Raw genomic sequence first — 25700 nt, forward strand, 5'->3', positions numbered from 1 at the left:
AACCATTAATTACATGGTTAGTAATCAGTGTTCCCTCAAAACATGACACTCACTCCTTTGTCCCATAAATATGGTATCTGTGTTCGTTTGGATGGGCCTCTCATGCCAGTTACAGCAAACTTTGCGCTCGTCCACGGGGAGCTAGGCGTTCTGATGCGTGTGCTCTTGGCCGGGGGGGAGGCCCGGCCGAGACTGCAGCAGGCTTCCCCCTAGCCACACCATGGGGGGCTGCCTGGGCCCGGAGAGCACAGCACGTGTGCAGGTTAGCAGAACCGAGGTGTTGTCTGCAGGCGAGGGGAGAGACACACCCGAGCTGCCCCCACCTTATCCCAACCCGGGCTGACACAACCCGTGTGCCGATCCCCAGGCTGAAGAGACCTGTGACTCATCATGTCTGTGTTCTGTTCCAGCAACCCACTGAGTACTTCGACATGGGGATTTTCCTGGCGTTCTTCGTCGTGGTCTCCTTGGTCTGCCTCATCCTCCTTGTCAAAATCAAGCTGAAGCAGCGGCGCAGTCAGGTAATACCTCGGAGCAGCCTGCCAGCACAGGTACCCCACTGCCCTGTCACTCCTGGAAACCAGGGTGGGGGCCTGAGCTCCCCAGCCTGGTCCCGGTGACCTGGGAGCGGCAGAGATGGAGGAAAATGAGAGCCAAGCTTATCACCCTATGTCTTCTCTGTTCCAAAAGGGCCAGAACCACAAAGGCCGGGCAATGGGAGGGCTTCCAGCTAGGGGGTTTTCTCACAAAATGTCTAAATGTTCACGCGGAGCCCTAGAGCCTTGCTCCTCAGATATGACCTGGGCACCAGCAGCATCCCCTGGGAGCTTGATAGAAATGCAGACTCTCAAGCCATACCCTAGACCTGCTGAGCCAGAAGCTGCATCTTCCAAGCTCTCCGGACAATTCCCAGTAAACAGAGTAGCCCCTTTCGTGCCCCAGTGGCACATCACCATGCTCGTAGGAGGGCAGGATTTGGGGGCAGAAGTTGATGGTGAGGGTAAGCAGGAATCTAGATGTGTCCTGTGTAGTGTGACCTCTCAGGAGACACAGTGGACGCTGACAGGCAATCTGTCGAGAGGATCGCCCACTGCTCACCAAGTGAGTGGCCATCATCAGCCCAACAGAACAGTGGCTGTGTTTGGCCAGCACCCGGGCACGTTGTCTCATTTGCCCTCGGAACTTTCTTCTGTGTAAAGAGGAGGAACCCGAGGCATAGAGCAGGCAAATAACTCAGGGTCTTGCAGAGTCCGACCAACTAATTGAAGTCGACCTGTGCTGGGACTGCCATTTGGGAGAACTCTGGGTCCAGGTCGCTGACCCTCAGAAGTCTGGAAAGCCTGTGCTGTGGCATTCTGAGTGTCGAGTGCTCTCTCAGAAACCTGTTCTGGTCCGATAGAGGATGAGCGCTGTGGCCATCCCCGTGGCTCTAGGGGTGACTCCCAGTTAGTACGTCTCGGGCCCTAACCTGGACCACATTCCGCCACACAGAATTCCATGAACAGGCTGGCTATCCAAGCTCTACAGAAGATGGAAACCAGGAAGTTCAACTCCAAGAGCAAGGGGCGCCGGGAGGGGAGCTGTGGGGCGCTGGACACGCTCAGCAGCAGCTCCACATCCGACTGCGCCATCTGCCTGGAGAAGTACATCGACGGAGAGGTACGGACAGACACAGGGCCCGTCCTGGCTGGGGAGGAGGTGGACAGGTCAGCAGAGGCGCACACAACCTGGAAGGACAGGGCCCCAGGTCTCACGGGGGTGGCCGGGGACATCCTAACTGCTGCTCGCCCTGAGAAGTGGGTGGCCTTAACGCAGAGACACTCTCTCCAGGGGGCCCACCTTCTACCCACGTCATTTCAGAAGTTGATCAGGAGTATATGGTACATTTATTGACTTAACTTTAGAATCACTCTTCTGAAAACGGACACTTGACTCAAAGCAAGCTTCTCCTGCAAAGCCACGTGGGATGCTGGGTGTTTTTACTTAGGAGACAGGGGATGGGATGGCCCCCTTTTTTCTTCTAGCTTTTTATCCTAAAAATGTCAGACCTTCAGGAAAGCTGCAGGAGTCATACACAGTGAATGATGTGTCATTCGCCCGCAGATCACCTTTTGCTAACATAGTGCCGCGTTTGCTCAGTGTCCTCGCAGACAGAGATGTGCGTACACACACGTTTTGGGGAGTGGGGAGCAAAGTAAGAATCAGTTGCAGGCATTCGATGCCCCTTTAATGAAAGCGTTCCACTACCGTATGGACTATGGGGTGAAAATGAGTTTTTGCAGAGGTCTTTAAATTAAGAGAGTCTTGAATGGTCTTTAGGTGCAGACTGCCTATATTCCAGTCCTGGCCCAGGCAGGTTCTAGCTTTGTGATCTTGGGCAAGTGACTTCATTCTCTGTGCCTACGCTTGGGACATGGGCCCAAGACTGACATGTGCTTCAGGTGATCACGAAGGTTACACAAGAAAATACAGGTAGAACTCTCCCACGGTCAGGAACAACATTAGGTATTAGTTTGAGCATTATTGTATTGAGCTGGTCAGAGAATGGAAAAACAGAGTAACACTAGCACACTTGGTGGGGGGAGAGAGGGTGCTTTGGCTCAGGAACTCCAGAGGTGGTTGTGCCTCAGAAAACTCCATCACCTCCTCTCTGCATAGGCTGCTGTGTTATAAGCCGTGTTCCCTCAGGTGAGTATTCACGATCCAGCAGGACAGGAGAACTTTTTTTTCCAAGTCCCAGGCGTCTTCCTTTCTGCTCATCCCCAGTTGGAAGGCCTGGAGGGAGCCACCATCCCAGAGATACATAAGGTCTTGGGGGGTACCTAGCCTTGTCTGCACACGCCCAGGGCTGCAGAAGCTCTTGGCTTTGGTCTTCCCTTGTGTGTGGCATGAATGTGAATGCCTTCCTCTGGCAACAAGAAGGGAGCCGGCTTCTGTGTGCTTCCTTCCTGAACGCCGAGGACTGTGGTTGGGGCTTCTCCCTAGAAGCCAGACGTGGGTGCTGACTCCGGGAATCGTGTCCACCTGTAGCTAGAGACCGGGAGGTGGGTGAGGAGGAAGCCGCTGGTATTGGCATGATGAACAGGGTTTCTTGGGCCATGCTGGACTCCTCAGGAAGAAGCACGTGCGGGGCTGAAGGCAGGACTCCTGACTGCCTGGGCCCTGCCTTCAGGCTGTGTGTCCTCTCTCCCTTCCCAGGAGCTGCGGGTTATCCCCTGTACTCACCGCTTTCACAGGAAGTGTGTGGACCCCTGGCTGCTGCAGCACCACACCTGCCCTCACTGTCGGCACAACATCATAGGTAATTGTCACCTGCCTCCGTTGTTGCGGCAAGAGTCGCTGTCCCTACCGAGTGCCTAGCAGGTGTGTGGCACATGCTACAGACTGGTGAGCGAGCACTGCCCTCCGGACCTGGAGGTGTGGGGAGGCAGCCTCCAAACCCTCGGGAGAGCCTGGCCTGAGTTCACATTCTGGCTTTCCCAAGAGCCAGCTTCCTGACCTTGAGGAAGGCGGCTGGCCTCTGCAGGCCTGAGGCCCATACTCGCTTCCGCAGGAACGACAGTGATGACGCTCCGTGCCCAGTACTGTGGGGTCGTTCCGGTGCCCCGAGAGACGAGCACGAGGTGGCGGGGTTGTGGTGCTGCTCCTGCGTCCCGGTCGTACCAGATGAGGGGCCGGGATGCAGGCCGGACTCCAGATAGCTGTTTCTCCGGGAGGGAAAGTGCCTTTCATCTTGGTCTCTTTGCTGCTGTCTGCAAACTCCCTTGGCGTCTTTGTGAGGCTGAGCCCAGGGGAGGCGGGAGGTGGGCCCTTACAGGTGTGGCCGCCCCGCAGCCGGAGAGGTGGCTCAGCCTCTGCCGCCGTGGCCAGGTCTGGTGACGGCCTAGCCGGGGCCCGGGTCCTGAGACGCGGCACGTGGGCGCGTGGCCGAGCCCGCTGCTTCGCTCTCTGCCCTCGTTTCACCCCTCCGGCCTCAGCCCCGCTGACTTTGTCCCCCCGCCTCTCCCCAGAGCAAAAGGGAAACCCGAGCGCCGTGTGCGTGGAGAGCAGCAACCTCGCGCGCAGCCGGCAGCAGAGGGTGATCTTGCCGGTGCACTACCCCGGCCGCGTGCACAGGACCAACGCCATCCCCGCCTACCCTACCCGCACGAGCATGGACTCCCACGGCAACCCCGTCACTCTGCTGACCGTGGACCGGCACGCAGAGCAGGGCCTCTATTCGCCGCAGACCCCCAGCTACATCCGCGGCTACCCGCCCCTCCACCTGGACCCCGCCCTGGCCCCTCACCGCTGCGGCCTGGAGCACCGGGCCTACTCCCCGGCCCACCCCTTCCGCAGGCCCAAGTTCAGCGGCCGCAGCTTCTCCAAGGCAGCTTGCTTCTCCCAGTACGAGACCATGTACCAGCACTACTACTTCCGGGGCCTCAGCTACCCCGAGCCGGAGGGCCAGGCCCCGGCCAGCCTCGCTCCCAGGGGCCCGGCCCGTGCCTTTCCCCCGAGCGGCGGCGGTGGCAGCGGCGGCAGCGGCGGCAGCGGCGGCGGCCTGCTCTTCCCCACGGTGGTGCACGTGGCGCCGCCGTCCCGCCTGGAGAGCGGCAGCACATCGAGCTTCAGCTGCTACCACGGCCACCGCTCGGCCTGCAGCGGCTACCTGGCCGACTGCCCGGGCAGCGACAGCAGCAGCAGCTCCGGCCAGTGCCACTGCTCCTCCAGCGACTCCGTGCTGGACTGCACCGAGGTCAGCAACCAGGGCGTGTACGGGAGCTGCTCCACCTTCCGCAGCTCCCTCAGCAGCGACTACGACCCCTTCATCTACCGCAGCCGGAGCCCCTGTCGCGCCAGCGAGGTGGGGGGCGCGGGCGGCTCGGCCCGGGGGCCGCCCGAGGAGCTCCCGGCGGCCCACAGTCAAGGTGCTGGGCGGGGAGAACCTTGGCTCGGGCCTGCCTCGCCCTCGGGGGACCAGCTGTCCACCTGCAGCCTGGACATGAACTACAGCAGCAGCTCTTCCCTGGAGCACAGGGGGCCCGCTAGCTCTACCTCAGAAGTGGGGCTCGAGGCTTCTCCCGGGGCTGCCCCAGACCTCAGGAGGACCTGGAAGGGGGCCCGCGAGGGGCTGTCTTGTGCCTGCTGCTGCGAGCCCCAGCCCTCCACACTGGAGCCCAGCGTCACAGTGGCGGGGGGCAGCACGTCGTTCCTGGGCCCCACGGGTGGGGAGGCGCAGCTGGGGAGCGCCCAGGGCCTGCACGGCCTTCACCCAGACCGTTTGCCCAGGACAGAAGGGGTGAAGTGTGAGGGCCTGCCCTGCTGCTTCTATGAAGAGAAGCAGGTGGCCCGCGCCAGCGGAGGGGGCAGTGGCTGCTACACCGAGGACTGCTCGGTGAGCGTGCAGTACACGCTCGCCCAGGAGCCCCCGCCCGGCTGCCCCCCGGGGGCCCGGGACCTGAGCCGGCGCATCCCCATCATTCCGGAGGATGTGGACTGTGACTTGGGCCTGCCCTCGGACTGCCAAGGGACCCATGGCCTTGGGCCCTGGGGTGGGACACTGGGCCCGGATGCCCTGCGGCCCCACCGAGGCCTAGGAGCGAGCCAGGAAGAAGAACCAGTTCTTTGCTGCCAGGCCAGGGCTCCGCTTCCACCCGGCTGCCCTCCGGAGGGTGTAGAGGCTGCCGGGGCCAGCTTTCCCGGTCCCCCCCAGGACACTCAGGAGTCCAGTGCCCCCGCCACTGAGGCTGCAGGTGAGAACCGGAGAGCACAGTAGGCCAGAGTCGGGCTCCTCCTCTTTCTGAAGGTGGTTTTCTCAGTGACTTCCTCTGTGCCCCTGACTTTAAATGCCATCTGCACCTGGTGACTTCCAAAGCGTTAGTCCCCACCGCAGCCCTGCTCTGCGTTCCACTGCAGCACTCTCAGATTCCTCCTTCTGTGTGCCCCGCCCCTGCCCCGCTTCCTCCCGGCTCCCCACCCAGATGCTGGGCTCAGACCCGGCACTCTCCCGGAACCCGCCCCGCCCTCCATATTCCAGTGTCCTGGGCTTCTCAACCTGCCTGTGAGGACCACGTGGGCTTGTTTTTTTGCCCCTCGTCCAGAAAATCGAATCCCCAGAAAAATGAGACTTAGCAAAGGACTTGCAGAATCCAAGTCCAGAATTTTCATTCCATTCAGACCTCATCAAGTTGCTATAAAGTTTCCAAACATTTTGTGTCGATAACAAATAGTCCGGCACCTTTGACACATTCCACTTCCAAAGTATATCCCTAATTTATCTCTCGTGCATCCCCACTTGCTGTCTCCTCAGGCAGTCCCGTTTCCTCTCTCCTCGGCCAAGGCAGTGGCCTGACTGGTCTCTCACTGCTCATAGCCTTCTGTTCTGCACGGGAGCCACGAGGGTCTTTTTTGAAATATATGTCTTTACACTGGAAAACCCTTCAGTGACTTGCCACTACCTCTAAATTTTAAAAATATAAACTCCTCACCCCATTCTGCATGATCTGCCCCCTGCCTTCCCCTCGGACCACCTCCTGCTTCACTCACCTCCTTGCCACTTGAGCCTTCTGTGGCCTCTGTCCTGGACCCCCAACAAGCCAAGTTCATCCCAGCTTCTAGACTTCTCTGCCGCTTCTCCAGCTCTCCGCTGAAATCCTGCTCTCCAGCCCTGCCCAAGGTCACTATCACAGCCTCTCTGCGCTTCCCAGGCTATGGCAATCTGAGGCTACTTTGTTCTGAGGTCTGTGGGCTCTGGGAAGGGGTCTTCTCTGTTCTTCCCAGTGCCTGCAGCAGTACCTGCTGCTCATCTTCGGGATGTTGTGTTTTCCTGCTACCTCAGGGCTTCCAGAAGCCTCTGCATCTCCAGATGAGGGAGGCAGGTTGGCTGGCTGGGAAGCACCCGTGCCTCCAGCACAGCCTGAGGATCTCTCGGCAAAGGAGCTTTGCTTCAGCCCTGTGCCCTATACATGGTCCGTCTGGTGTTGGGAGCTGTCACTCCCTGAGAGCCTGTGACACTGGGGATGGGCACCCAAGTCCCCTGCCTGGGCCCTGTGTGTTGTGCCAGTTCTGTCCCCTTGATGGTTTGTCTCTCTCTCTAGGACAGAGATCTCCCCCAGCAGATGGCGGCACGGGAGCCTGAGCTCAGAAGGAATCTTACATGGAAATGGGGACTGTATGGAGACTCCAAGCTCTGATCTGACTTCCTTCAGAAAAAAAAAAAAAAATTTTTTTTTAGCTTTGACAAACACACAAAAGTGGTAATAAAGAGAGCCCTCCTTCTCAACCCAAAATGTGAGCCACCTGTGGCAAAGTGCCCCGACCCCTCCATTAACAAACCAACAGACAAAATTCTCTGAGTCTTTTGCCTCTTTTGATAACATGGTATATTCTGTTTTGTAAAGTGTGTGTGCTTGGGGTTCTGAGGTGTGTGGGATTGAGTTCTGTGCTTTGTTTTTTAAGATATTATATGTAAATGTAAAAAGTTATTTAAATATATATTTTAAAGAACCCTAACTGCCAACTTTTGCTGAAAAAAAAAAAAAAGAAATCACTGCTGCATTAATTGAACCACATCATGTGTAGATACTGTTGTCTCCCTGGAGGGAGCTCAGGCCTTTGAAAAGCTCAGGGCTACACCTGCCTTAGAAAATGAACCAGAAACTTGAAGTAAAGCTAGTTGATATGGGTACAAACTCTGAGGAACAATGCAATGCTGCCTCTTTCTTTCTTGTGGCAAATCCCAACGTACAAAGTTTCGGGTCTTCTCAGAAGCCGTGCCTCTCCAGCCCACACCTGTAGGCAGCTGACAGGAACAGCTAGGGATAGGGCGGAAGGTCTGCCGCTCTGAGGAGCTGGGACAAGCCATCGCTACGCAAGCCCCAGGGTGACAGGGACGATTCAGCCCAGTGTTCCTCAGTCTGTCCCTTCAGGTCATCGTCTTGGGTAAAAGGACAGAGTTCACGATCCTGAAGTCGGGCTTCCTACCACTGGCTGCAGAAATGGTTTGAAGGGGTGTGTGGGGACAGACACCCAGGAGGAATGTAGTTTTGCGGCCTTAGTGTCTGGGGGTGGAAAGTGCTCTCAGTAAACCCAGAGAAGGGACAGAGGGCGCTAGAGCGCACCTGCGCCCGTGGGTCCGTGTGGGCGCAGCCAGTGTCCTTGGGCTGCCTTCCTGGGGACCCCACAGGGTCAGCACCGAGCTCCGTTTGAATGATACATTTCCCATCCCATTTCCCTCTGGAAGCACCGCTTCAGGGTTATTCAGCCCTCTGCCTCATGGCTGAAGTTGCTCATCTCGCCTGCAAATGTCTACTATCCTTTCTAACTAGTGCACTATTATGTATTGATTCTCCATGAGACTATCAGTTAGTTTAGCCCCAAAGGGTAGGTTTTTGTATATTTTTCCAGCCTTTTGCTGTTCTTGTTTCTAAGAGGGAGGGAGAGTTTTAAAACCCAAACCATTTTTTTTTAAAAGATGTTTCCATTGTAAAAGGGAGAATCTATTTACAGCTATTTCAGATCAGGGATCGTCCTTTTTGTTGAACGTACTTCTTGTTCTTAAGAAAGTTTTGTTTTTTGTTTTTTGGGTTTTTTTTTTTTAAAGAAAATAAACCCATTAGCCCTTGTGTTCACTAACTCTTCTGGTCACTTTTACTCATCTTATTCATTTATTGTCATCTGAACCGCTCATTTGCAGAACAGGAACCTCACCACCTTGCCCCCCCCCCCCCCCGTATAGTGGGGAAATAGAGACCGCCCAGGGTTGCCATCAAAGACAGTGATGACCCCTCTCCAGTCAGGCCAGGGTCCACACCAGAATATTTTTGGCTGAGAATCTCACTGTATCCCAATCCTTTTTGCTTTTTTTTTTTTTTAAACCCAGCCTGTGATGAGGAAATTTACCTACTTCTAGCCAGGCTTTGACAGAAATTCCAGCATCAAATGATCGAGCCATTTGCCATTTAGGAACTCAGTGCGGTGAGATTTGTCCTCCAGCCTCTGAGGTACAGTCCCTTGGGGGCTGCTCCCCCCGGGTCTATGCAGAGCACACCTGTTGGCGAGGGTGTGAGAAGCGTCCAAGCTGTTGACATGTGATCCGGGCCGCCTTTATTTCTCGGGCCAGGAGTAGCAGCTGCTGAGGACAACAGCTTGCATTACGTGGTTTTAGGGAAGGGGGGTTGGGATGGCTTCTAACATAAACTGCAAAAAAAGCAGCTTCTCATTGTTGAGATTTTTGTTGTTTGTGGTTTTGTGTTTTTTGTTTTGTTTTGTTTTGCTTTGTTTTTAATGCCTTTGAGTGCATATTCTCTCTCCTTTGTCTGAAACCATACCCCCAAAGTGACTTTCTTTAGCCTGGTCTGGGAAACTACTCCTCAACAGCCTTAAGCAATAAATAGATGAGTAGATAATGTGGCTTCCACGGGGCTTATTAAAATAAATGTGTCCAATTTTCATTTGAAAGAGCAATAATTACAGATGGCAAAAGAAACAGATTTTTGTAGTTTACAGGGCAGTAGAAGCAGAAAAATGAAAATGTTAAAACTTTAAATATCAGCCATTGTCTTAAATCTCTGTTGGCCCACCAGACAGGGAGGTCACCAGAATATAGTAACCAGCTATATTCTTGCCTTGCCATTCAAATCAAAAGTAATGTCTTCTCTGAAGCTGTAAGACTCCGGTAATGAGGACCAGTACCTTTGTCAGGGGCCTCTCAGTGGTCTGTTGGGGTCTTACAGCCTTGGAAACTGGGAGCATCACATTTTCCATTGAGAATCACCACCCCACCCCACACCTCACGCCGGAGTGTGACTGTTAGGCCTGGTCCCATGGCCCAGCCCTGGGTATGGGATAGCCATGTAAACTGAAGAGTACTGGAACCAGTTAAAAAATGGGGGTTTGGGAGTTCTGATCAACAAGGTACCTCTTTATGCTGGCTCTGACTCTCAATCTCTCCCGCCTCTCTTGAAACCCAAGCCATTTTATAAAGCCCGATCTGCTGTCCCACCACTCAGACCCCCCCCCTTATGTGCTGCTAGTTTCTACTCAAAGCTCATGCAGGACTAATGCTTTTAAAATGAGGTCTAAAAAATAATTACTAATCAGAGTATTATTTTTTAAACAGACCTGCCTTTTTCTATTCTTTATATAAACTATTGTGTTGGTCTAACAAGACACTATTTTGAAATGTTTTTTTTTTTATTTCTCCCATAGCACTTAAAAGATATTTTGTAAAGACTTTGCTGTAAAGATTTTGTAATAAAATGGTCTAAGGGCTCCTTCTCCAACATTACCATTTTTTAAATGTTTTAAAGGCTAGAAAACAACTTATGTATATTCTGTATATGTATAGCAGCACATTTCATTTATGGAAATATGTTCTCAGAATATTTATTTACTAATATATTTATCTTAAGCCATGTCTTATGTTGAGAGTGTGACATTGTTGGAATAATCATTGAAAATGACTAACATGAGGCCCTGTAAATACATGATAATTGCACACAGATTTTACATATTTGCCGACCAAAAATGATTTCAAACAAGTTGTAGTCTTCTATGGTTTTGTAACAAATTGTACAAATGACTGTAAAAAAAAATACAATTTTATCAAGTATGTGTTACATGTTGTCATTGCTCTATTTGGTAAAGGTCTACAGATCCCACCAAGGAGAGGTTTGCATGACACAGTGCCTTTAACTCTTCTGCCTTGTTCATGTAAGTGTCTGTAGGATTTCCTCCCCTGGTAAAGTAGAGGTCGTGTTGTTGGGGCCTGGGGTCATGTCATGAGAGAGCGTCTGGTAGAGAACGTGTGGGATTATGTCCTTGAGGCGGTAGTGGCTTTTCTGCTCAGCCCTGTGTGGAGGCTGTGAGGGAAGCAATAGTCCGCTTTTAAAAAATAAGGAATATGGGCCATTGACTTCATCTGCCTGGCTTTTTCCTACCTTGGAAGACCGAGAGACCCTCAAACCCCTATTAAGGAAAGGGGCTTGTAGGGAAAAGACCCCCAAGCATTTAGCCCTCGACATGACCTAATCATGAGAGTGGAGAAGGGCCACCAGTATGAAATGAATCTCGTACCCATTTGTCTTATTTCCCAGGGAGGCAGTTACTAATTTGTAAAGCACTCTGAGATTATGCGGAAGGTGCAAAGTGGTGTTTATTTTTCAGACATCTAGCAGAGAATATCCATTAACCCTGTGAGCTCCCGTTCCTATTTCTCACTCTTTAATTTGGGCCATTTCTTGGGCACAAGCTCCTCGTGGACCCCCAGCTGCTTCCGGCCAGGCAGTGGGTCCTGAGCCCCTTGAGGAGTTGGCAGCCTGGCTGTACAGAGCCTCCCAGAGCTTTTGTTTGATGGTCTTGCCCAGCTCCAGGCTGTACCTCTTGGGGGTCCCAGAAGGATTCCACAGCATCGGCTCGACCACCGAGTGGTACAGAGCCCTGTAACCCTCTGCGGGGAGGCCATGGATGGTTAACTTGTTGTCCGACAAGTGCTGTCTCTTTCTGGTTTTGGGAAGCAACGCTTGGCCATTCCAGGCCGTTGTCCCAGTGTCCCCGGGTCGTGCTTGGGTGGCAGCCACATGTTCAGCATATCTGCTCTCAAGATCTTGGCGGACGGTTACTGTTTTCTCCTTTGAACTTTCTTTACTCTAGCCAGGAAGAAAGCAGAGAAGTCAAAGCTAAAACTTGAGAAGGGAGCTCCGAATAATTATCTGGGATTTGTGTCCCAGTGTCTTGGTTCCAGCCACCACCACCATTTGTCTAGCGTGTTCTGGTTTCCTGAATTCCTTCATGTATGCCACTGCGTGCGTTCCCCATAACCCTGTAAGGTCAGCAGGAGACCGTTTTAAAGGCAAGGGAACTGGATATGTTTGGCTCAAGTCGGCACGGTGAGAAGGTTCTTAACCACAGTGTCCTCTACTGAATGCCACGAAGGATCTTAGGCATTTACTCTGTGCCAGGTTCTGTTCAAAAACCTTGTGCATTGTATTAACTCAACCCTCATGAAACCCTATGGGGGAGAGACCGAAGAGGCTAAGCCCACGGTTGTCCTCAATTATAGTGAGAGCCGGGATTTGGAGCAGGACAGCCTAGCTCCAGGGGGCACTCTGAGCTCTGCCAGCCCCGTGGAGTGATGCACCTCTCTGGATGTAGGTTCCCCAGGTGGAAGTTCATGGCAAGATCTAAGGCTCACCTCCGGTGTTTGGGTGTGTGTGCCTAAGGGCACCACCCATCTCCGGGCCTTTCGCACCCTTATTTTCCCTACACGTCAAGTGTTTATGAAAGCCACTCCATCCTCCTGTAGAACTAGGCAGAGTGTAAATGGCATGAGCCCAGATCAGGTACTCTCTCCATTACATCATGCCGCTGCCCCCAGCCCCACCTCCACAATCCTGTCTTTAACTTTAGGATTTCCTTCCCCCTGTATAAATCACTTAAGCATTAAGTGTTCCCGCACTTACATTGCCTTGTCCCCACTCCATCAGGTTTTCTCCACCCCCAGCCATCCTATCACGTACCTTGATGCCTCCTGCTGGCTTCCTGAGCCTCGGTGAGCCAGGGCACTGCCCCACTGGCTGTCCGCCCTTGGAACCGATGGAGTTTCTTATCCTGCCCCGCGGCATGGCTCTTATTGCCAAATTGTCCTTGGACTTTAATCTCTTTGAGGGCTTTGCTTCTCCAAACCTGCTTGGTCCTGGGCAACATTTATCCTTCAGTTGTCGCCTGAGCACCAGCTTAATCAGGGAGAACGAACTGGCGACTAAGGGATTCTTTACAACTTCCCAAGAAGAGGTCCTGGGTGCTGGGGTATTGATGTTCTGCTTTGCACACGTTCTGGCCGTCCAGATGTTGGTGAGGGTCGGTGAGTCCACATAGCAGTCCTGAAGCCTGGTGTTCAGCAGGATAGACTGACGGAGCCCATAGGTGGGGATGCTGGGGTCTCGTCTCACATAGATAGGATGCTAGAATTACAAGGGGAGAAAAAGGAATTAAAAAAAAAAAAAAAAGACCAGTTCTCAAGCAGAGACTAGAAGGCCTAATACAAGCATCGTTTTACACATCATTCCTTCTATGCAGCTCTCAGAAATCTATCCATCTGCTCTCCTGCTCACCAGAGCATCTTGTACCAAGTAAGGAAACAAGGTCACAATGATATTCAGGCTCTCAAAGAACATAGCAATGCTTGGGCTGGAAGCAGAGGTTTGGGGAGCATTTATAAGGAATCAAAGACAATTCCTGTCTGCTGCAAGGCTTAGGGACCCGTGGCAGGAAAGGAATGGGGATGGGATCACTTGCGATTCCTATAGGAGCTGTAGTCACCCCTCGACCAGGCTGCAAGACAGAAATGACACCACGTAGGGCACCTGGGTGGCTCAGATGGTTAAGCGTCTGCCTTCAGCTCAAGTCATGATCCCAGAGTCCTGGGATCGAGTCCCACATTGGGCTCCCTGCTCCTTGGGAGCCTGCTTCTCCCTCTGCCTCTCTCTCTCTCTCTCTCTCTCTCTCTCTCTCTGTCTCTCATGAATAAATAGGTAGAATCTTTAAAAAAGAAAAAAAAAAAGAAATGACACCACGTAAAGTTCTGCCAAACCCTGAACACACTTTCTAACCAGACCATCATGAGCCAAGAAAGGCTGCTCAACAGGGAAATACTGGGGCCCATAAAGGCAAAAGCTCAACGTAAGTGATGCAGACCTCCATTTCCTGGGACCAGCAGAGAACAAGAGAACAATTTGGATAGAATCAGAATCACACACTTAAAGAGACCTGGCCTTCTAAGAAATGTCATCTATAAAAAAAATAAAATCATCTTACCATTATTTCAGTTGCCTTAAATTTTATTTTAGCTAGCTTAGTAGGGGGAAGAAATATGTATTTTCTTTTCCCTTTTTCTCTTTTGCTTTTTTTGGTTGTTGCTGTTGTTTTGCTTTGGTTTGTTTTAATATTTCTAGTCACCTGTCTTTCTCTGCCTCAGTCATGTATGAGCAAATTGCAGTTTGTTTAGATTTTTGGCTCACACACAGGCAGTTTTGAACCATGATCTCTAGTATTTGTGATGTCACTTTGTTTTGTGATGTGGGGGTGGGTGGGTGTTACATCATCAGATTTTATAGTTAAATTAGGCTGGAAGAAGTTCTATTTTGTTGTGCTTGCAGCCTCAGGAGCTGGTGAAGCGCTCATTTCCCTCCAGAAGGGCTTGGGTGAATTAGGAAGGTCCTCACGTTCTTAAGAAGCATTGCTTTGCACGCAACGGGAGTCAAAGATGCAGACTGTATTTGTGGATGCAGGTAGTGAGATAGATCCTTACATGTGCAAAAGTGGCCTTCTCCGTGCACATAAAGAAGGTACTGTTACATTCTCAGAATAGCTGCCAAGGTTAGGGACCAGAAATGAAAGAACACGTTCCTGCCGCCCTGGGCACCTCTCCCTACATGTCTCTCCCCGGGAGACTACATGGTTTCTGGAATGCGGTTTTATTTTACATCCCATGGCAAATTCAGTAATTAGAGCCGTTAGCAGTGTCAAGGGCTTGAAACAGGAACAAAGACGCTTCTTCCTGGTAACTCTTGGGCAATGCCTCACTCCTTATCAGGTGCTTGTCCTGTTGGTGGTTTTGAGTTTTCATACACAAAATGCCAAAGGAGACTCCCTCCAGAGGGGGAGGAGAGGGAAGTGATGGAAAAACAGAGTATGAGGCTGGCAGGAGCTCCTGGAATCGTATGTGTTGCCTGTTTGATTTTTCTGAGTGTTGTCCCAGGAGTGAATCAAAGTCTGTAGGCAGACCGCACTGCAGGCCGCGGTGGAACCACCCCCAGGCCAAAGGCATCTGGACCCACAGACGCTTGGGAGGACAATGGGGCCCATTCAGTGGGGAGCCTGGCCTTACCTCCCGCGAGGTGGGTCAGTTTTAGAGCAGGGCAGGGTGCTGGAAAAGGGTTTGTCTCTCGGAAGCCTTTGTGCATGTCTGGAGATTGGGCAGGCAAGCATCCTTTCAAAGCTGGTGAATCCCAGAGGGGTGGTGCCAGGCTCTTGGGCCACTGTCTGCCTTTGCCCGGTGTGGGCAGGGACAGAAGGGAACTCCTGGGCAAGAAAGGAATTCTGGGAGTAGCTCTTCTGTTTCTCTTCTCCCCTTCCTCATCTCGAGGCTGGCCTTCCCACACCTCTTTCCAGATACTCATCTGTATTTACTTTCCTAGGCCTTTACTCAATGCCCGGCCAGGTGACACCACTCAGACTCTGAGGAACGTGCTGAATCTCCCTCTTCCGGCACAGAGCTGTTCACACTCTTAACTTCAATCAAAATCTGCCTCCCCAACCTGCAGTGTAACTCACTCCCAGTAGGTAACCCCCATGCTCCGTGGAACTGACTCAGGGTAACATGGCCTGTGCTATTATTCCTCCTACATCAGTAAAATCTGAATTTATCAAACGCTTGCCATAAGCCAGGCACTATTACAGGCACTTCCCAAGCATCATCTCATGAAATGCCACCAACAGTCTTATGAGTTCGAGCACTGTCACCAGCCCTAGTTTACAGATGAAGAAACTGAGGCACAAGCTGCTCGAGAACCGTGCCCCAGATCCCAAAGCCTAGTAACCAACAAAGGCTGGTCTCAACCAAGGTCTACACCACCCTCGCTCTTCAGCGCTCAGAGCTATCACTGTGATGCTTTGCCTCTCATCTGGTCAGCCCATCCACATACCACCCCTGGGCCCAGTTCTAGTCCTATCCTTGACATGAGATCTTCTCTGGGCTCACGAGGTGGTCTGCCCGAGTTGACATCCCAGATCCATCTCTCGATAGGCAAGTCAATTCACATCTCTGAACCTTACTCTCCCCGTCTGTGAAATGGGGATAGTAACAGTGCCTACCCCAGGAATAACTGTGAGGATGAAATGGGACAAAGCATGGGAGGCACTCGGTATGGCTCCTGGCACATAGGAAGCCTCAATAAATAATGTTCTTATTAATATTATTACTGCAGCCCATTTGCTCAGCTGACGCTTTCTTGAGCCCCTGTTGCCCGTGGTAGGAGTGACATAACTCAACATTTGATATGAACCTCATCTCGGGTCCTTTATGAGGCCAAGCAATGAGCCTCTTGAAGTGGGGAATGATTCTGATCTGAACTTGGGTAGCATGACATTTCTCTTCCCAGGATCCACCTTCACTAAACATTTGTCAGATACTTCAGCCTCACAGAAGTGCTCGATTTACAGGAGCTACATTTCCCCCTGGCTGTGGGAGTTGCCCGGAATATCTCATGCTTCCTGAGATGGCAAGGAAAGAAGGTACCTGAGGATATACTAAGGAGAGTGACTGGTCTTTAACGGAGATTGTTCAGAATTATAAAGTCAAGATGGAAAGAGTCTATTTGGTCCAGGGTCCTGAGACTATGGCAAGAGTTTCCACCGTTGGCGCCAACACTTGGTCCAGAGAACCTGGGGATGAGGCAGCAGGGCTTCGGTGTAGTTGAAAGGCCTGTTCCTCAGTTTGATTCTCCAATGAACCTTTTTATTCTGCTGAGCTCAGTCTAAATAGCCTTTATTTTCCACCGATCATTTGGAGCTGTACTTCCTGACATACCTAAACCACCACTTCTGTTTGGAAACACATCTGCCCTTCTTTGATGCCTGGCCAAGCTCTCCTCACCATATTTTTAGCTCCTATAATCTTTCTTCTTTCTTTCTTTCCTTGACGACCACCTTCCTCTCTTTGATTCCTCTTTGCTCCCATTCTCCTTCTGGAAGGTCCGTTGATAACGAGGAAATTGAGCCAAGTCATAATTATTCTCGTCTTCCCCCTTCACGCCCCATCCCCAGATTCTAGTGGAATTTAGTTGTTTTTAATTTCCTCGGAAGATGTTTTTATTTTAACACCCAAGCAGTAAACTTCCACACCCATATGGGAACATATCTGAGGTTTGTGATGTAGAAGGTTTAGGAAAGAAGAGAAAAACTTTGGATGAGAGAATTTGAGAAGATTCCTGAACCATGATGCAAACTCAGAGGACCAGTGATTTAAACCACATGTGCTGAACGCGCACCTATCTTGGGCCAAGTACACGAAATAAGGGTGCCCTGCTCACCCTGGCACCCCTTCCCACCGGACTCAGTTCTCTGACGGGGCCACCTGGATGCCTCTAATTCATTACGTTCAAAACCAAATTCCTTCGTTTCCCTTATCCCCATCAGAACAAGCAAAACCACTACTTCTCTTGAGTTTCCCATCACTAGCTTTCTGACTCAGAAATCTGAGACAGGATCCGTAACAGTACAGCACTGAGCCGAGCCGGAGGCTAAAGATTCTGTTTTTATTTAAAATTTTGATATTTCGTGTAGTATGAATTTCAGGAGGGCATTAATTTATCTTCCTAAAGATATTGCATTGAAATAATACGAAATATATGTAGTATATTTTTACAGCTTATTAAATAATATTTATTTATTTATCTTGATTACTGAGTTTTTTGGGCCCCCTTAAGGTTGTGTGCCTGATGTGAATGCCTCACTTGCCTCACCCTAATTGTGCCCCTGGACCACTCGGTAAGTATTTGTTGCCAGAACCCCGGAAGGACAAGTAGGCAATTCACCAATGTAGGAATCTAGTCCTGGAGTCCCGCTGCCTGGGTTCAAAGCCCAGCTCCACCACTATGTGACCTTTGGGCAAGCCATTCAATCTCTCCGTATGAGGGAGGTGGTGAGGGTGCCTCTCTCATAGGGCTACTGGAAGCATTGTGTGAAGTGTGACGGCAAGCACCATACCCTGCCTAGAGTTTAGCAACGTCCTCGGTAAATGTTTGCTCTCGTTGTTATTAGAATCGGGCTCCTTACCCAGGGCTCTCTCCACAACATGGTGCCTTTTGAGCAGAAATTATTCCAACTGGAGTTTCAAAGATACCAGGATCCCCTAAACTCCACCAGCTGAGCTCTCCCAGCTTCTTGGCAGATCCTGCTGCCCTCAGAGGAATTGAAGGGCTTGACTGCAGAGCATAAGTAGGCAAACAGACAGACACCAACATTTTCCTGGAGGCCCAGGGGCTGCAGTCAATGTCTTCACTCTCTCCATGAAATAAATCCGCTAAGCGACTGAGGCATGTGAAGCATTGAAATGAATATCTTAGGCTTCTTCTTGCCAGGGGCCGGGACCATGTAACTGAGCAAAAGACCTTGAGCTGTTAAGTGCCCTGACCTAGACCCACTAGGCTATATTTTTAGCCTCTGTGCACTGTTTCCATCACCTGTGCTGGGCTTTAAGCTAGCAGAGAGGGGAGGGAGACCTAGGGAAGGCTAGAGGGATGTTTCTTAGAGCAGCCAGTGGGAGAGGAGCTTGCACACTGTATCTGAGTTCTGTGGTACAAGCCAGCTTCATGGGGTGGGCAACCTGTGTCACGTCCCCCAAGTCAGAAGGGCCCCATACTTGGTTTAATACTCCGTCATAGCCACCTTAAAATTCTTAATCATTTTGAACAAGGGGCCCCCAGTTTCATTTCTCACCAGGCCCTGCAAATTACATAGTGCATTCTGGTTGGACCCAAGGCCAAGAGAACCAACCGAAGGGAGGGGCTGGTACCCACTCAGCAGGAGTGTTTTCCTGCAGCGGGGCAGGACAGGCTGAAGCCACTATCAGGAGGCATAAATCCCCAGACTTGGCCATATAAACCCTATTTTGAACCTCTTGTCTGCACCTTCCTAGTTCCTCCTCAGAAACCAGGATGAGATGCCAAAGAACCTTGTAAACTGTAGAGCGCTATGTCCTGCTTTGCTACTATGTTTCCCTGCACTCTCTTTAAAACAATTCACAGACCATTCTCCCTCAACATCATTTTCTTGTCTCTGTAGAACTTTTTGCTCTCTGAAATTCACATTATTTCTAGGAGGAAGAGACCAGCTTGTCTTTTTGGTGCTCTGGGTATGTTCCTCCACTGAGTATCTGTTGAATGAAGGAAGGTACGCCTTTATTGAGTGTCTGCTTTGGGCTGATGTTTTCACCTGTTCTCATTTCATTCTCCTTCAAGGTGCTCCTCCTGCCTGCACCTTCAGGGACGCATGTTACAGGTGAAGAGTTCTCAGGTCCCGCTGGAGGAAGGTGGTTTTGAAGGTGGAAAGGGTCCAAGATGGTGGAAAGGAGAGGGTGAGCTGGAGACACCAGGTGAGATGTGGAGGATGGTGGTGGGGGGGGGAGTTGGGCACTGGGTGAGGGGTGTCCCCTTGAGCCAATAAGGAGCCCAAGAGGATCCCTGAGCTCAGGAAAGAGACAGTGAAAACAATGAGTGAACAAGATTCTTCTTGCCGTGGTTCTGGGTCGTGTGGGTGGAGAGGGACCAAGATTGAGAGGCCTCGTGGGAGGTATCTGCACCTTTGGGGCCCGGTCCTGGAAACAGCTGGGGAGCATGTTGCGGGGAAGCAGACCCTGGGAGTGGGAGAGGGGGCGCAAGGGCCCGCGTACCTAAGGCTGGCCCCGGAGCCCGCGGGGCGGGGACCGCCCCAGCCCCGCTCTGGGTGCGGCGAGTCTGCACAGGAGGGCAGAAGCTCCCGCCGCCGCGCAGGGCACAGGCCCGCACTTGCAAGCCCGGGACCAGGGACTTGAAAGCGGCGGGCGCGCCGCCCAGACCTGCCCCGAGGGGCGTCGCCGCGGTGCTTTAGGCGGGAGCAGAAGGAAAACCTCCTCTGCCTGGGGGAGTGCGGGGGAGGAGGGAGGCCCGGGACAGACCCAGAGTGCAGCCGGGGAAGACCTTGGGGGCGGGGGCCCGAGAGTTTCAGTCACACGCTCTCTGGGCCTCAGTACCCCAGTCTGTAAGAAAGCTTCATTGCCCCGTCCACTTCCGGACTCTATGCTGGGCGCTTTACTTTCTTCTGCCTCATCTAATCTTGTGACGGCCTTGTATTATTCCCATTTTGCAGATGACTGAAGCTCAGACAGAGCAGGAAACTTGCCCCAGTTGACACAGGATGTGCGATAGGATTCGGAACCAGGGTTCAGTATGCTGCCTCCTTTGTGGCTGCAAGAACTGGGATGGTGGAAGGAACTCAACATTTACTAAGCTCCTACTGTGCGCGTGTAAAAGTTTTCCATGCATTGCCTCATTTAGTACAACTGCTTTGGGAGTATGCTATCAACGCCCCCATTTAACAGATGAAGAAACTGAGGTAAGAGAGCTATTTTTTCTTAATCCTGCTCAAGGTCTTACAGGTGACCGCGTGGAATGTGAACCCGGACAGAGTGATTCCAGAGCGCCCTGTTTTAAACTACTACGTTGAACCAAGCAGGGAAAAGCGGTTTGCAAACTGCTGTTCTGATTATTACCGCTGCGGTTGAGCCCGCGCTGTGGGTCACGACCCGAGTGAGGGTGGAGCAAGGGTCACTGGGCGCCCGGCCTGCTCCAACCTAGCCAAAGCTCCGCGTGGGCACTCGGAGGCGGAGCCCCGGACCCCGCCCCTCACCTGCTGGTCCCGCCCCTCGGTCGGACCAATAACGTGCCCCGTGGGGGCGGGCCCAGGTGTGGAAGCGAGTGTGGGCGGAGCCTGGAGCGTGAGTGGCAGGCGCGGCGCGCGCACCGGGAAGGGAGGGCGTGCGCAATCGGCTCCGCCCCTCGGGTCTCGCGGCTGAGCCGGGCGGGCCCCGCACTGCCGGGGCGGTGGCGGCGCTGGGGAGGGCGGGCCGGGGCGGGGCGGCCGGGCGGCCGGGGCGGGGCCACGCCCGAGCCCCGCGTCCCGCTCCCATGGCCGCCCCCGGCTCCCCGCGCTGCCCCCTTTCCCCCGGGCCGCGCCCCGGGGCCCCGCACTGACGGCCCATGGCGCCGCCCGCCGCCCGCCTCGCCCTGCTCTCCGCCGCCGCGCTCACGCTGGCGGCCCGGCCCGCGCCCAGCCCCGGCCTCGGCCCCGGACCCGGACCCGGTGAGTGAGCGAGCCCCGGCGCCCGCCCTGCGCGGAGCTAGCCCGAGGGGCGACGCGGGCCGGCCCGCCTGGGGGGACCCAACCCCCTAGCTCCTACTTCCCGGGACTCCTTCTCCCAGCCCCTCAGCGACGCCCCCCGGCCGGGGCGGTCCCCCGCCTCAGAACCCGGGGCTTCCGCCCCACCAGCCCCTCAGTGACGCCCCCCGGGGCCGGGCGCCCTCTTTGCCTCAGGACCTACTCCCGGATCCCTTAGCCAGACTCCTCAGCGAGGCCTCCTGGGCTGGGACGTCTCCTCAGCCTGAGGACCCAGGACCCCCCTGCCCAAGTTCCTCAGCGACTCCCCCCGGCCTGGGATGCCCCTTCTGCCCCAGCACCTCCCGGGATCCTGCCCTTTCTCTCAGCGTCGCACCCCGCCTCGAGACGCTACACCCTCTCCCCAAGCTCCTCAGCGACTCCCGCGGGCCAGGATCCCCTCCGCAAGCCCCGTGGCGACGCCTCCGCGCCCCGCGCCTCCCGGCTCAGGAGCTGGTGCGGAGGCGAGCGCAGCGGACGCCCAGCCTCTCTGCCCGGTTCCCGGCTGCGTCCGCTTGCCCGACACTAATTTCTGCCTTGCTAAGAGTCGAGTTGACTTGCTCGCCCCGCAAGAGGCAGGTCTCCGGGTCGCGGGACGACCCGCTGTACCCAGCCGGGACTCCTCCTCATTACCTCCCGGGCCGCTTTGAGCCTCCCAAAACTCAGGTGCGGGCCTAGCTTGGAGAGAGGAAAAAAGGGGTGATGGGAAACCTCCCCTACAGATCTTAGGGTGCTTATCCCGAAAGTGCAGCGCAGAGCCCCATTTCCCAGGTAATCCTACACTTTATAAACAGGGTCACCCACTCCCCAGGCCAAGGCCAAGGCCAGGTCTTCCCGAGGTGGGGCCCTGGACTGGGATGGAAGCTGGGACTTTGCTTAGCTTCCATACACACCCTTCTTTGCAGCAGAACTTTTTCCAGGTTGAAGACCAGGCACGAGGGCGTTGTCTGGCCCAGTTACATTTCTCTGCAGGTTGTCTGGGTGTTGAGAATTGGGCATTCGTGAAAGGGACGGGAAGGGTTCATTACCCGTTTGCCGGAGTAGGAAAACCGGCTGAGGGTTCTCCACCCAAAGTCGCAGACTGTGATGTTGGAAAGACAGGATTTTGTTGCCGAAGGAAAACTCAAGAGTTGCTTTGTTTACTTACCAGCTTGGATGAGTGAAAATGATAGGACTGGGTGTTGTCACTTACTATGTGATTTTGGGCCATGACTCAGCTCTCTAAGCCTCAGTTTCCTCATCGGTAAAGGAGGGATAGTGCGAACTCCCTTTGCCAGGTGTTGTGAAGATAAAATGATATACTGCAGGTAACACCCACATATAGAAAGCAGTCAATAAACATATTTTAATAACACTTTTTATAGTGCTTCACACTCCACCAAGTGCTAGACACCTCATCTGCCCTGAGATTGCTATGAGCTTCCAGTCTGATTAAGCCCTGTAAAAGGCAAACCTTGGCTTTAGATCAGTAGAAGGGGGTCTCCAAGTACTGTAAACCTTTGGCTCAAGAAGTGGTTTCTGAGTGATCCGCAGCTTTCAAGGGGACTTCTACAAAAACTGCTAGAGAAGTTTGATCACTTCTGCTATTTGCTGTATGTGAGGAATGAAGGAGAAACTTTCTGAGAGCCAGGATATGTCAACATAACTGTAACCTAGTAACCCCTCAGCTCCACTTTGCCATCTGTGTGGTCAGGATTTAATGTCCTCTACGGAGAGAGAGGTATGGGTGGAAATAAACTGGTTCCCCTTCTGGAAAGGGCAGAGTAGTAGTTAAGTGAGCCAGCTCTGCTTATGTTTGTTAAAAAGTGTTAAGTGAGCCAGCTCTGCTTATGTTTGTTAGAAGGTGGCATCCTCTCCTCAGGCACCTTTGCTTTGCTAGGAGGGGTCAAATATAGCAGCTCTTAGGCAGTTTGAACTTCAGACCTTCGTGCACTTTTATTTATGAGTCCGAGTTAGGGACAAATAAATAACCATGTGAGATGATTTATGAAAAGTGGCCCAAGTTCCTGCCTCAGTAAGCCTCACCAGCAATTTTTCCTACCATCCAGGTACACCAGGGCTTTAGTGACTTTCCCTTTTTAGTTCCAGAAGCAGTTTTAGGGAGATACCACATGGTCTAAAGCATCACATCCTGTCCCAAGGCTGTCTACTAGTTTTTTAAGTCCTTGAGGATATGCCAAACTTGCCATTTTATATATTTTGATACTGTAATTTTCTCTAAAATTTTGTGGATGGAAAAAATTATTTCAATATTTATATTCTGCACAATTTTGTAATATTTAAATTACTGTTGGTTTGCATTTTTGAACGCTGACTTTATAAAAACAGCTCATTCCCCATCAATGCTAGTTCTAATTACAGTGTATAACCAACCCCAAATGATCTCCCTTCTCCTCTCTATTCTTCCTTTGAGATTCTCTCCCTTTCTTCACAACTGATAAGGAGGAAGACAGAGGTTGATAGTAGAATCTAGACTCCCTTTTCAAGGAGGAAGGCAGCCAGGGCCATAGGCCTGATGGGCTCTCTGAAGTGGGCTCCTGTCTGGAATTTACTGACCTGTAGGGGAGAGGCCTAGAGGTAGGAAGAGCAGAGAAGACTGGGTAGAATTGTGCTATTTGAGTTTTCCACCTAAGGCAAGCTACCTGCTTGGGTTTTCACTTCATTTGGGCGCTGTCAGGTGTGCATCAACAGAGCTTCTCAGCTCAGATTACATTTGCTGTGAACACCTTTTATGATGCTCATTCTCCTCCAAATCCTCATCTAGCGTTCATCCTGTTAGCCAGTAGTATGTCTTGCCATAAAACCCATGAGTTCAGGGAACGGTGAGAGCTTCATACTGTATAGAGCCCTATCCCTCTTAGGGATATCATGTTAGTTTACCTGAATGCAACACAGGGGCTGATAGGAGTAAAGTGAACTGACATGCTTTCATACTTTTGTGTCGACCCATTATTTTTATGCTTTGAGTAGTTTAAGAAACAAAACTGTCAAAACTGACCCAATATCAAAGAACTCTGATGTTTTTATGAAAATTTGTTTTGGCCTCTAGACAAATCTATTTAAATGTTTGAGATATGCAGTGAAACCTTTTATAAATCTGAAAGCAAAAAAGAAGTTCCATTTAGGCCCACTACTAATAAAAGCAAGTTGGTGTACTTAATATAGATATTATTGATAATATCACTATTTAGCATAAAGCAACAGCAATAAATGATGAAGATAAAATATTGCTTTAAATAACTTCACAATATACAGATTAGGTATTTTTGGTGATGGGCAATATAACATCTTTAGTTTAGAATTTGGGGTCCTATAATGAGGTTCTAGGTCAGGTGTTGACAGACATTTTTTTAAAGGCCAGACAGTAAATAATTTGGGCTTTGTAGGCTCTGTGCTGCCTCTGTTGCAGTTATTCCACTCTGACCTTGTAGGGCAAAAGCACCAGAGACAAATATAAGTGAATGGGCATGGCTATGTTCTAATAAAACTTTATGGACACTGAAATTTGAAAATTTCATATAATTTTCATGTCACAAAATATTATTCTTTTGATTATTTTCAGTCATTTAAAATTTAAAAAACCATTCTTAGCTCATGGGCTGTACAAAACCAGGGAGTAGGTCAGATTGGGCCCGAGTTATACTTTGCCAAGGTGTGCTTTAGGTCCATATGTATTGGGTTTTTTTTTCAGTGTTCACTGGTCTGGAAAGGTGAAAAGGAGACTTGGTTTTGGTGAATAAATGAACCCTTTACATTTTGCTGTTTACTATTTTTAAGAGACGTATAGGAAAAATGGTTTAAATGGTATATTTTATGTATATTTTACTTAAAAAAGATACATGAGGGGAAGTTCATGCACATACATTTGGATCTTTAATAATACTTTTAAAAAAATGTCTTAAAAAGAAATTCAGTATGGTTCAGTGTGTGCTACATACAGAACGTAGTGTCTTCCTTGGAACTGGCCCATGGTTTGTTCAACTATGCAGATGTTGATTGGAGCAAACGGTTGAGAGATCCGTTTCTCAGAGGAAAGCCCAGGCAGCAGGTGGCACCAGCCTGAGACACAGAAAAACAGCCAGGAAAAAAAAAAAATAAAAAAGAAGAAGAAGAAGAAGAAAACAAACTTCTATCATTTTCCTAAACAATTGAATTTTATTTCCATGGTACTGTCATCATTTTTAAAGTGGCCTTTAAAAAACAACAATGTGCTTAGCATGGCTGATTATTTTGTTTTAATTAAAAGATTTTTGAAAAAACAAAATGAAGCATTCAAACATACCAAGTTGATTGTGTTTGTACTGTGGAACAGTTAATGCAAAACACTTGAGAGAGGACGGAAGTTTGGATCTGTAGCCTTTGCCTGAGTTTTTGCCTCCTGAAGAAGGACAACAGAGGAAGATATGAATGTGTCCCTTAGAAAACTACCTGTGGAGTTTTTTTGTTTTTTTGTTTTTAAAGATTTTATTTATTTGACAGAGAGGGACACAGCGAGAGAGGGAACACAAGCAGGGGGAGTGGGAGAGGGAGAAGCAGCCTTCCATCTGAGCAGGAGCCTGATGTAGGGCTCCATCCCAGGACCCTGGGATCATGACCTGAGCCAAAGGCAGACGCTTAATGACTGAGCCACCCAGGCGCCCCTACCTGTGGAGTTTTTAAGATGAGATCTCAAGCCCCCTGATGCCACTTGGCAGGTTAGCTTCTGGCTGGCTCACTGCGCAGCCCGTGAATGGGGCAGAACAATGACT

General features: G+C 51.4%; 3 protein-coding genes across 15 annotated transcripts in view; 2 read left to right on the top strand and 1 right to left on the bottom strand.

Annotated features, from left to right (window-relative positions):
• The window catches only part of ZNRF3 (zinc and ring finger 3), a 149408-nt gene extending 141914 nt beyond the window's left edge, over window positions 1-7494 (top strand). For all 11 annotated transcript variants that reach the window (XM_025858264.2, XM_073886740.1, XM_073886741.1 and 8 more), the window contains 5 exons: window positions 411-521; window positions 1492-1659; window positions 3199-3301; window positions 4011-5735; window positions 7080-7494. In XM_025858264.2, the coding sequence (XP_025714049.1) occupies window positions 411-521; window positions 1492-1659; window positions 3199-3301; window positions 4011-5735; window positions 7080-7120 (2148 nt within the window). In that variant the 3' untranslated portion in view covers window positions 7121-7494. The remainder of the gene's footprint in view (window positions 1-410; window positions 522-1491; window positions 1660-3198; window positions 3302-4010; window positions 5736-7079) is intronic.
• A 3625-nt stretch (window positions 7495-11119) lies between these two features.
• Window positions 11120-13967, bottom strand: CUNH22orf31 (chromosome unknown C22orf31 homolog). The gene is given in 4 exon segments (XM_025858268.2): window positions 11120-11287; window positions 11289-11630; window positions 12501-12944; window positions 13798-13967. Coding segments are annotated over 4 exon segments (885 nt in total). The 5' UTR covers window positions 13801-13967; the 3' UTR covers window positions 11120-11191.
• A 6729-nt stretch (window positions 13968-20696) lies between these two features.
• Window positions 20697-25700, top strand: part of KREMEN1 (kringle containing transmembrane protein 1) — a 67258-nt gene continuing 62254 nt past the window's right edge. Inside the window, exon 1 of one of the 3 annotated variants that reach the window (XR_012376439.1) lies at window positions 20697-20873. Coding sequence is in view for 2 of the 3 variants with exons in the window: in XM_073886863.1 (XP_073742964.1) it covers window positions 20778-20873 (96 nt within the window). In the remaining variant the exon portion in view is untranslated. The remainder of the gene's footprint in view (window positions 20874-25700) is intronic. The other 2 variants (XM_073886863.1, XM_073886864.1) reach the window with 2 other exon arrangements.

The sequence above is a fragment of the Callorhinus ursinus genome, unplaced genomic scaffold (assembly GCF_003265705.2).
Source record: "Callorhinus ursinus isolate GAN/ISIS: 27379988/994484 unplaced genomic scaffold, GSC_fseal_2.0 scaffold72, whole genome shotgun sequence".
In the NCBI taxonomy this organism is placed as follows: Eukaryota; Metazoa; Chordata; class Mammalia; order Carnivora; family Otariidae; genus Callorhinus; species Callorhinus ursinus.